The 12,525-nt window shown below is 37.7% G+C and overlaps 1 protein-coding gene across 1 annotated transcript in view; it reads right to left on the minus strand.

Annotated features, from left to right (window-relative positions):
* Positions 1 to 12,525, minus strand: part of LOC109422062 (protein gone early) — a 349,322-nt gene that overhangs the window by 189,396 nt on the left and 147,401 nt on the right. Inside the window, exon 2 of the mRNA XM_062844853.1 lies at positions 5,700 to 6,713. Within this exon, the coding sequence (XP_062700837.1) occupies positions 5,700 to 6,117 (418 nt within the window). The 5' untranslated portion in view covers positions 6,118 to 6,713. The remainder of the gene's footprint in view (positions 1 to 5,699; positions 6,714 to 12,525) is intronic.

Below are 12,525 nucleotides of genomic sequence, written 5' to 3' on the forward strand. Positions count from 1 at the left end.
ACGGATCGTTTCAAGAATTTTCCAAGAACATTCTCTGATCAGATCAATATTCAGAAATTCTTCCTGGAATTATGCAGATATTTCAGACAGATTTCTCGTCCAAAGATTTTTATTCAAATTTCTCCAGAGATTTCAAAGGAAATTCCTACAGAAAATTTCGACATTTAACCCAGAGATTGATTTGAGAAATGCTGCACAGATTCCTCCACGAATATATAAAAAAATCATTATTGTTAATTAATCCAGAAATGTTTTCGAAAATATATTTAAAGATTTATGAGAGAATTACTTCATAGATTCCTTCGTTAAGTTTTCCAGATATTTTTGTTGATTTTTTTCCACGAACTGATCCGTAAATTCCACAGAAGTTTTTTTGAGTAATTCTTCTGGAGATTATTTCGAAAATTATATTTCAGCTGGAATCTTTTTAAGAGTTTTCCCACCAAATTCTTCGTTCTTCCTTCATTGTGAATTCCTGCAGAGATTTCTTCAGAAATTGCTTCACAAGTACTATAACATTTTCCCCACAAATTTCGTTGTTCATTCCTCCAGAGATTCATTTGAGATTTTTACAGCAGTTGCTAATGGAATTTTTCAAAGGCATTCTGTAGATTTCTCCGTTGATTTCTCCAGATATTCTTCCAAAGGTTCTAATGATTCTTCTTCATTATGACACTACGATCCCACTGGAACTTGACCGGCTTCGCTTCAACTTAGTGTTCATTTGAGCACTCCCACAGTTGTTAATTGAAGGGAGTTTTTGCCTGCCATTGCGTGAATGTGTATATTGTGAGGCATCTAGATTGATACACTGTGCTCAGGAAGTCGAGATTTCATTCCCGACCGGAACGGGAATCGAACCCGCCAGATTGGCTTAACCGCTAGGCTACCTGGAGACCCCTAGTGGGATCTTCTAGTTTAATTTCCAAAGGAACTCTAGGCGGAACTCCCGAAGCAAGAATGCACGATGGAACTTCTAAAGGTATTCACAAAAATACACCTGGAGGGAACTCCTGGAGGAATTTTTGAAGAGGTCCTGGGGAATCCTCGAAAGAACTCCTGGAGGAATTCAAGAAAAAACTCCAGCAGGAATTTTCGAAGGAACTCCAGGAATAATATACGTATATTTTTGAGGAAAACACGATGGAACTCTTCAATTCCCAGAAGAACCCCTGGAAGAATTCGCGATAGAACTCTTGGAGGAATCCCTGAAAGAACACCTGATGGAATTCTCGAAGGAAAACCTCAAGTAATTCTTAAAGGAACTCCTGATGAAACTCCTAAAGAAATTCCTGAAGAAGCACGCAAAGGAATTCCCGAGGGAATATCTGTAGGAATTCCTGATGGAACTCCTAAAGCTGCTTCAGTTGGAATACCTGGGGGAATTCCCGAAGAAACTTCCGAGAATTCCTGGAAGGAAATCTCGATGAAACTCCCAAAGGAATTCCCGAAGGAGCATCTTGAGAAATTCTCGATTGAATTTCTGAAGAAATTTACGCAGGAACTCCTGGAGGAATACCCAAAGGAATTGCAGGAGGGATTCCCGAAGGAACACCTGGACGAATTTTCAAAGGAACTCCTGGAGGAATTTCAGCAGAAATTTCCGGAGGGATTTTCGATGGAACGCCTGAAGGCATTCTATTTGGAATACCTTGGGAAATTCTAAAAGCAACTCCCGAAGGATCTCCTAGAGGAATTTCTGGAAGTCATCCTGGAGGAAGTCTGGATGGAACTCCTAACCTCCACCTCGAAAAGAGAAATTTACAATGGAATTTCACAAGAAATTCCCGCAGAATGTCTTGGAGGAATGCTCAGAGGAATTGACGGAGGACTTTCGAAGGAAGTCTTAGAGGAACTCCGAAAGGAGAGATTTCCGGAGAATCTCCTGGAAGAATTACCAAAGGAAATCCAAAAAACAATTTCCAACGGAGCACCCGGAGGAGTTTTGGATGGAATGGAATTCCCGATAGAATACGTGAAGGAATTCCCAAAGGAACACCCAATGGAATTTTCGAAGGACCTCCTCAAAAAAATCACACAGGAACTACAGGAAGAGCTCCCGATGGAAAATTCGGACAAACACCTGAAGGAGTTTCGAGGAAACTCTAGATGGAACTCTTACAGGAATTTCTGAAGGAACACCTGAAGGCGTTTCCAGAAGAACTCCTGGAGAATGCCCCGAAGCTAAATGGTCATTTGTTGAATGAGTCCGTATTGCGTACTGTCCATCTGTAACCCGATCGTCGCATGCACCCGTTGATCACCCTGGTTCTGTACGGCAATATCCGCTTCCGTGCTTGGTCTCCATCCGGTAGCAAACTTCAATAAACCCTCTCGGAGGTGCAGTTTTTCCACACTGAACTTCCAGGAATTGTAGTTCACATCAATGAGTTTTTGAACGCCCAATTGACTCCATCTTGCGTTCTAGTTGGATTTTTTTTGGCTCGTGGCTAGGACAACAACCGGGTCTATGGCGAGAGGAGGTCTTTGTGAAATGCAATAATGTCCGACTGTTTCAGAAACGATGAGATGAATATGATATCATGAGTTCTTACCGGGATTCAAACTCTGGTTCAATACCAGCATGCTTTTTCTTCTTAATTAAGTCCAGTTCACGCCTCACGGTATGCAATATTAACAAAATGTTGTCATTCACACATTGTGGTCCACTCCAAGGGTTACATCATGTAACATGTAACATCATGTAATCATGATTCAATGGAATTGTGGTTGATTTTGGAGAGGAATTCCATTGAGACTTTCCCGAGCAGAGAAGAGTAGCAAATTAATTACTACGAAATCACATAACCTGTTTCTATATCTTGTTTTGTTATTATTGAATAATCAAGGCACAGCTTTTCCATAACAAATTTTGTTGGACAATCTCATTTTGTTATAATCAAGCTATTGATATACATTCATTAAATTATATTTAAATAACATGTTTTGTTGTAGTACAAGTTTTGTTATGTTTGTACTATTGATCAACTTATCAACAATAGCATAACAGTAACAAGTTTTGAAATCAAAGCCACAATTAGGCAATTTTGACCTGTCCCTTTGTTTTGTGCAATTTTTGTATTTAGCTTAAAAGAAAATTTCTGAACGCATTCTCTGAAGAATTCCTTAAATAGTATTCGAAGAAAAGACGCTTGAAAATTCCGGAGGAACCCTGGAGAAGTCCTAAAAGAACTCCTGGCGCATTTTTCTTAGAGATTCCAAAAGTAATTCTTCTGGGATATTATTGGAGTTCTTGGAGGAATCTTTTGAAAAATTCTTGGAGATTTTTTTGAAGAAAGCTGCTGGTGAAATTCTGAAAGAAATTTTCAGCGAAATCTTAAGATAAACTTCGAGACAAATTATCACAGGAAATTCTGAAGAAACCCTTGAAGGGATTCTATGCAGAATTCTGGAGAAATTTCTAGAGGAGTCTTTGAAAATCCTTGAAAGATTCCGTAGAAGAACTCTCGAAGAAATCTCTGGAAGAATTTTCGGATCTATTTATGGAAAAGTTTATGACGAAATCTGTCGAGGAATTTCTGGTAGAATTAAAGGACAAATTCCTGAAAAAAACCTCAGAGAGGACAAATTCCTGAAAAAACACAGAAAGAATTTCTGACGTAATCCTTAGATAAATCGATGGAGGAATTTTAGGAAAAATATTGCAGAAAATGATTATGAAAGTCCTGAAGAAATTAACAGAGGAAGTTCAGGAGAAATTCTAGCAAATTTTTTGGAAGAATCTTTGTAGAATGGAAGTCGTATTAATTGAAAATATAAAAATTACTAGAGTGCAATTATCTTGCGTTTTAGTGAGCCAACTTCAAATCTCTTAAAATGACTCAAAAACTGAATTTGATATCAAATAACAAATTTTGTTCTCCGGTTATTATCAATAACATATTACTAACAAAATTTGTTATTGAAATATATTCCAAATTCACTATTATTAAGTTGTTATTGAAACTAACAAAACAAGTTATTAAAATGGTTTTACAGGAATATTTATTTATGATATTTGTTATTTTGCCGCTTATGACAGACAAGTTTCAAACATAATATGTTATGTTAATAACTTCAGAAGTTATTCCTAATATTTAAAAAGGTTTAATAGGGATGTTTTCCTGGAGTTCTTTCTAAGAGTTCTCCAGGAGATTTCATTTTTAAGTTTTTTTCAAGAAAATCCTTAAGATATCTCCGAAGGAACTTCCCGATGAATTCCAGAAGGAACTCCTAGAGGATCACAGAAGGAATCTTAAAAGATACTTCTGGAAAAATTCTCAAAACGGGGAATCCTAAAAGATATTTCTTCCGAAATTCCATAAATTATTTGTGAAATTCATCGAGGGAAAACTCTTACTTACGGGATTCCTCCAGGAGATTCTTTTGTGATTCATCCAAAATTTCCCCAAGGAGATCCTTCTGAGATTCCTCAAGTACTTTCTTTCCTTTGAGGGCTTTTTCTTCTCTGATACCTCCTGGGCTCTTTCCGAGTTTCCTCCAGTATCAGTTTTTTTTTCTAGAATCCTTCACCGGTTTCTCCCAGGATTCCATCTGGGATTTGTCCAGAGTTTTCTGATGAGACTAACCAGGAATTGCGTGTGAGTTTTCTCTAGAAAATCCGTCTAAGAATTTTCCCACGACGATTCGTCTTTCAGTTATTCATCCAGGAGCACCTTCTGAGATTCATCCATGAGCTCTTTCTCAAAGTCTTCGTTGGGTTCCTCTGGGCGTTTATCTGTATACTTGTCTAGGAATTCCGACTTGATTACTTCTGGATTTCTGCAGAACATCTTTCCAGGATATATCCTGGAACTTCTTCCGAGATTTCTTGATTAACCTCTTCTGGGAGCACTCGAGGACCTGCTTCTATAATTCCTACTGGTATTCCTCCAGGATTTTCTTCTGAAATTATTCGGTATTTCTTCCAGGATTCCTTCAGAACGTCTTTCCTAGGTTGCTTCTGGAATTAATTCTGGGATTCCTTCAAAAGTTCCCTCCAAGATTCATTCAAGTAGGTATTTGTTCCGGCATTCCTGACAATATTTCCTCGTGGTTTGTCCAGAAATTCCATCCGAGATTCCATCAGGAACTGTAGGATTACTCCTCACATTCGTTCTGGAATTAAACCAGGAAATCCTTCCGGGATCACTCCAAGAAATCCTTACGGGATTCCTCCAAGAGGATTTTCTTAAATTTCCCCAGGAACTTCTTCCGGGATTCCTCTGGAAGTCCTTCTGTAATTTCTGTAGATTCTTCTAGAAGTCTTCCAGAAATTTAGGAATTCTGTCAGATATTCCTAATGGAAATCCTTCAGGAGTATGTTGATGAATTCCACAAAGAGTTTTTTTTAATAGAATTTCTTATGGAATTACTCCAGGACTTCCGTAAGGAGTTCTTCTTTAAGTTTCTAATGACATTAATTCGTCATTTCTAGTTTTCCTTTAAAAGTCATTCATTTTTAATTTATCTTTTGCAAAAGTGAAGTAATAGTGAAGTGTATTTTAAATTTTAACTAGTGTTTCAAGTGAAAATGAACTACTAAAAGCTACTAAAAGTGAAATGGGCAAAGTAATAAACAAGGGTTTAATTGAAACTTTAAGAGTGAGTGGGAGGGACGGGCCTCATAGAGGGATCTTCAGTGGAGTATAGATTTTCAATTTTTAATATCTTTAAAATCATTCTTCAGAGTTACTTACCTTTGAACACATTCTTCTTCTTCCCGTTGATCGGCTTATACTGCTGCGCCCCCGCTGCATCCGCCATATCAATCACCGACACTCCATGGCCATCCCGCGCCTTCACCAAATCCCCATTTTCCGCCCCTTCTTCCACTCCTCCGCCACTGTCCACATCCGTCCCTCCGACCCCTTTCACCACTTGACCCGTCTTCCCCTGTTGCTGCAACAACTTTGCTTCTTCATCGGCAGATTCCCCGGAACTACTGACGTTGCCCCGCCCTTTCCCCACCGGCTCCGATCCGAACCGCCCCGACCGGTTATTGCCATTCATATTGCTCTTCCGTGGCGGATCATCACCACCACCACCACCACCACTTCCGGCTCCGGCTCCGGCTCCACCCCCAATAGCACCACTTTTGGCGGCATTCTCTGCCATTTTGTAACGGGTTTTTTTGAACTTCAAAATTTTGACACCCGGCGATTGGTCGCACTGCCTCCGGCCACTGAGTGATCCTCCCAGATCCAGACACCCGACGACCCTCACGAACCCGGGTCCGGGTCAAGGTCTACTTGCACCCGGCGGTATTTCACTTGCGCGAGCGCGCGCTGCCCGCGCGCTTTCAACAAATCAACAACCGCGCGACTCGCGGTGATTATTCATCTCACGGGGATGGTGATCCATGCCACTTGGCTGCTTGGCTGAGAAAATACATCAAACGGGGGAAAACGATTCACTTAAAACGCGCGCAGCACGATACCACCGCGCACTTTGTTGTAGAAGTCGACCGGGAGATCACTTTTCCACACACACACACTCCACGCACTCTGGTTTTCCACTAATCTTCACAGCAACGGCGACCGGCCGGACGGTAAAAGATGTTTTCCAATTTTAAACTTTTACGATGCTTTGTTGTTTTCTCGTGGATCGGTTGAAGAGAGGGTTTTTAGATCTGTGAGATGTTCCCGAGGGGTAGAGTCGTCATCGTTGCTATGGCTCGTGGGATGGATTCCAGTGACATGGTAGGATGCGTTCTGAAAATAGAGGAGAAAGTAATAAAGTCAGCATTCGTATTGGGAATTTGAAGTTTTAGATATCATTCATAGAGTTTGTGATAGGCTCTCATTGTGGAGCTGATTGGAAATTCTTAAAATATTGACAATCTTCCACAAAAATGATTGGCAATCCTATTATTGTAAGCTTTGGGATTTTTTCCACCACATCCTTGTCATTTCCACAGCAAATTGGCAATCGTGGCAGTCAAATGTGGCAACTTTCTTAGAAAATGTTGGCCATCATGGCATATTAGTTTGCCAATACAAGAAACCATTGCCTTCCTTTCTGAAGAAAAGTGACACACTTCATAGCAATGCTTCAATGCTTGGCAGTTCTTCCAGTACATTTAGAAATTTCCAGAGAAATTTGGCAAACGTTTCGGAGAAAGTGACAATCTTCTCAGATAAGATTTGGCAAATATTACAGATCATTTGGCCAATTTTAGAATAGATTGGCAATCTTTCCAGAAAACAGTGACAATCATCTCTGACAAATTTACAACCTTCTCAATGAAACTGGCAATTAGCTCAGGGAAGTCATCGATCCAAAACAAATGGCAATCTTCTTAGAGCGGATTGGTAATCATTGCAGACTTGATTGACAATTCCTAAAAGATTAGGCAATCTATTAATACAAAGTTTGAGAATTTGTCCACCACATCCTTGTCATTTCCAGAGGATATTGGCAATCGTGACAGTCAAATGTAGCAAACGTTTCGGAGATTTTTTTTTTCAGATAATATTTGGCAATCATTGCAGTTAATTTTACAAAATCTAGAAAAGATTGGCAATCTTTCAAAAAAAAATTATGACAATATACTATAACAAAATTGGCAATCTTCTCTAAAAATGGTAATCTTCTCAGAGGAGATTGGCAATCTTTGCAAAATTGTTTGCCAAAAAGATGGACCACATTTACACGGAAGAGTGGCGATCATTCATCAATTCCTGCCGAACATGTCAACTCTAGAAGTAATAGATTCAAAACAAGTGGCAATCTTCTCTGAGCGGATTGGCATTCATTTCTGATTTGATTGGCAATTTATAAAAATTGTAATCTTTCACAAAAATGATTTGCATTCTTTCAGTACTAAGTTCGGGATTTTTTCTACCACATCCTTGTCATTTCCAGAGGAAATTGGCAATAGTGGCAACCAAATGGGACAACCATCTTAGAAAATATTGGCCATCATGGCATATTAGTTTGCCAATACTGGAAACGATTACCTTTTCTTCTAAACTAAAAGTGGCAAACTTCATAGCAACATTTAGCAGAGAAAATTAGCAAACCTTTCGGAGAAAGTAGCAATCTTGTCAGATAAGATTTGGCATTTATTACAGATCATTTAGGTAATTTCAGAAGAGATTGGCAATCTTATCAAAAAAGTGACAATTTTCTCAGAGAAAATTAACAATCTTCTCCATGAAATTGGCAATCATCTCAAAAATGATTAGCAATCATTGTGAAGCATTTTGCCAACTCTGGAAAGTTTGGCTGCATTCCCATAGAAGATTGGCAATTATTTATCAATTTCTGTCGATTATTTTTCAAACTCCAGAGGTAATCGATAAAAAACAAGTGGCAATTTTCTCAGAGTGGATTGGCATTTATTACAGACTTGATTTGAAATTCTTAAAAGATTTACAATGTTTCAGAAAAATGATTTGAAATTCTTTTACTACAAACTTTGGGAATTTTCTACCACATCTTTGTCAATTCCAGAGGAAATTGACAATCGCGGCAGTCAAATGTGGCAACTTTCTTAGAAAATATTGCTTATCATGGCAAATTAAATTGCCAATCCTGGAAACCATTGCCTTGCTTGGCAAGTTTTTCCGTTTGGCAGTTCTTCCAGTACATTTGAAATTTCCAGAGAAAATTGGCAACTATTACAGATCATATGACCAATTTTAGAAAAGATTGGTAAACTTTCCAGAAATTAAAAAGAAGAAAATCTCCATGAAATTGGCAATTATCAGATCGAGCAATCGATCTACAACAAATGGCGATCTTCTTAGAGCGGATTGGCATTCATTGAAGACCTGTTTGGCAATCCTTAAAATATTGGCAATCTCCCACAAATATGATTGACGATCTTACATTACAAACTTCGCAAATTCTTGTAATTTCTAGAAGAAATTGGCAATCGATGAAGTCAAATGAGGCAACCTTCTCGGAAAGATTGGCCATCATGACATAATCGTTTGCCAATACTGGAAAAGATGGCCTTTATTTCTGAAGAAAAGTGGCGCTCTTCATAGCAACGCTTGGTAGTTCTTGCAGTACATTTTTGTAATTTCCAGAGGTGATTGGCAAATGTTTCGGAGAAAGTGGCATTTTTTTTCAGATAAAATTTGGCAATCATTGCAGATCCTTTTGCCGATTTCAGAAAAGATCGGCAATCTTCCCAGAAAACAGAGAAAATTGGCAGTCTTCTCCAAGAAAAATGGCAATCTTCTAGGAGATTAGCAATCATTATATAATTGTTTACTAATTCAGGAAAAAATGAGCCGCATTTCTATGGAAAACAATTCCTGCCGAACAGTTTGTCAATTCCAGAGGAAACCGATCAAAAATAAAAGTGGCATTCATTGCAGAATTACCTAATGGGCAATTCCTAAAATATTGAGAATCTTTCATAAAAATGATTGGCAAGTTTTCATTCATTCGTGGTTTTTTTTTATTACATTTTATTCAGAGAAAACTGGCAATCGGTCAAATGCGGCAACCTTCTCAGAAATGATATTGGCCATCATTGCATATTAATTTGGCAATACTGGAAAAGATTGAGAAAAGTGGCACTCTTCATAGCAACGTTTGGCAGTTCTTCTAGTACGTTTGGTCATTTCCATTGAAAACAAGCAAACGTTTCAGAGAAAGTGGCAATCTCCGCAGATAAGATTTGGCAATCATTGCAGATCACTTCACCAATTCCAGAAAAGATTGCCAATCTTCTCAGAAAATAGTGACAATCTGCTCTAAGAAATTTGACTATCTTCTTGAAGAAAATCGACAATCTTATTAGTTTGCCAATACTAGAAACAATTGCCGTCCTTTCAGGAAAAAAGTGGCACGCTTCATAGCAACAACGTTTAGCAGTTCTTCCAGTACATTTAGTAATTTTCAGAGAAAATTTCGGAGAAAGGATCAATCTGCTTAGATATGATTTTACAATTATTACACATCATTCAGCCAATTTCAGAAGGGATTGGAAATCTTTCCAGAAAATAGAGACAATCTGCTCTGAGAAAATTGACAATCTTCTTCATGAAATTAACAATTATCTTAGAGAAGTAAACGATCCAGAACAAGTGGCTATGTTCTTAGAGCGGATTGCCATTCATTGCACACCTAGTTGGCAATTCATAAAAGATTGGCAATCTACCACAAAAATGATTGGCAATCTTTCATTACATTACAAATCAATCTTCTCAGAGTGGATTGGCTTTCATTGCAGACCTGATTGGCAATTCTTAAAAGATCTTTCAGGAAAACGATTTGTATTCTTTCATTATAAGCATCGTGGCAGTCAAATGTGGCAACTTTCTCAGAAAATATTGGTCATAGTTTGACAATGCTAAAAAAATGCCATAGCAACGCTTGACAGTTCATGCAGTACATTTTGTAATTTCCAGAGAACATTGGCAAACGTGTCGGAGAAAGTGACATTTTTATGTTAGACAAGATTTGGCCATCTTTGCAGACTATTTTGCTAAATACATAGAAGATTGGCAATCTTTTCAGAAAACAGTAACAATATACTCTGAGAAAATGGGCAATCTTCTCAGAGAAGATTATCAATCATTGCAGAACTGTTTGTCAATTCTGGAAAACATGGGCCACATTTCCATGAAAGAGTGGCAATCATTCGTCAATTCCTGCCGAACATTTTGTCAACTCCAGAGGTAACCAATTAAAAAAAAAATCAATCTTCTCAGAGTGGATTGGCATTCATTGCAGACCTGATAGGCAATTCTTAAAAGATCTTTCAGTAAAATGATTTGCATTCTTTCCACCAAATCCTTGACACACATCGTGGCAGTCAAATGTGGCAACCTTCTTAGAAAATATTTGCCATGGTTTGACAATACTGAAAAAGATTCCCATAGCAACGTTTGGCAGTTCTTGCAGTACATTTTGTAGTTTCCAGAGAACATTGGCAAACGTGTCGGAGAAAGTGACATTTTTATGATAGACAAGATTTGGTAATCATTACAGACTATTCTGCTAAATACATAAAAGATTGGCAATCTTTTCAGAAACCAGTAACAATATACACTGAGAATATTGGCAATCTTCTCAGGGAAGATTATCAATCATTGCAGACTGGTTTGCCAATTCTGGAAAAGATGGGTCACATTTCCATGGAAAAGTGGCAATCATTCATCAATTCCTGTCGAACATTTTGTCAACTCACTCCAGAGATAACCGATCAAACGTGGATTGGCATTCATTGCTGACCTGGTTGTCAATTCTGAAAAGATTGGCAATCTTTCATAAAAAAAATGTCAAGTTTTCATTCAAAACTTCGGATTTTTATCCATCACATTTTGTTCAGAGGAAATTGGCAATCGTGGCAGTCAAATGCAACAACCATCTCAACAAAAGTTGGCCATTATTGTCAATACTGGAAAATATTGCCTCTTTCTAAAGAAAAGTGGCACTCTTCATAGCAACGTTTGGCAGTTCTTCTAGTACGAGAAAATTGGCAAACATTTCGAAGAAAGTGGCAATCTTCTTGAATAAGATTTGGCAATTTTAACGATTGTACGACATTTCCCCGAAAACCATTTCCCCGAATGAAGTTTCCCCGAAAGTTTTTTCCCCGAAAAACGATTCCCCGAACGAACCGTTTCCCCGAATGGACCGTTTCCCCGAAATATTTATTGTACTATTTTTAGAACTGGTTTCTGATCATTTTCTTGATTATTCTCACTGTTCGACCTAGTTGTTGGGATGAGTTGCGGAAAGTTAGCCTGAGTACAAAGAAGGCTGATATGCAGGCTTTAGAAAGACTGTTCAATAATTTTACCTCCTCAGATTTGGGAAAATTTACGAATGGATGATGACATTAAGATCATGGAAACTTTCGCATCTCATTGATGTTGTGCATTCCCTCTTATCATGGATTTTACGAGATAAAATATTATTCATAAGGTTTGCTCTTCTTTTAAATATGGGTCGTTCTTTTCTGTTGTACTGATTGAAAATGATATGGCACTCAACTAAGAACACGCTCATCATAATTTTTCCTTCTTTTATTCATAGGCTGTTCTTTCGTGTTATTTTTTAATATTCAATCGATGAAAACACCATTTAGAAACAATAATACCTTTAAAACGAGTACCTAGTCGTAATCGTGGTAATCTGAAAACGTTCATTATCAGCATAAAAGTTGTATACTAAGTATAACACACGCGATAGCGATAATATAAAGCATGCTTGCTTACGAAAGAAGTCTATGAGATCAATTTTTATGTTTATTGACAGGCTTTGAAACGTAAAGTAATAAAATTTGTTTGACAAATAGATTTTAAACTAAGCACTCTTCAGAATTTTTGTAAATCGATTCAAGTTTATCATGACCGAAGTAACATTTTAAATTGCAAATTTTGCAGAAAATATTGGTAGTTAGACTGCCGCCAATATTTCGACAACATATTTTGAAAGAACAGTATATGATGAAAGAAGGGAGAATTTCTGATGAAGATTTCTACTACATATAATGCCTATAGATACTAGAGCTGTTGTAAACGAAAACAAAAAAAATCATTAATAAATATAGCAACA

Source organism: Aedes albopictus, chromosome 1 (assembly GCF_035046485.1).
Source record: "Aedes albopictus strain Foshan chromosome 1, AalbF5, whole genome shotgun sequence".
NCBI lineage: Eukaryota > Metazoa > Arthropoda > Insecta > Diptera > Culicidae > Aedes > Aedes albopictus.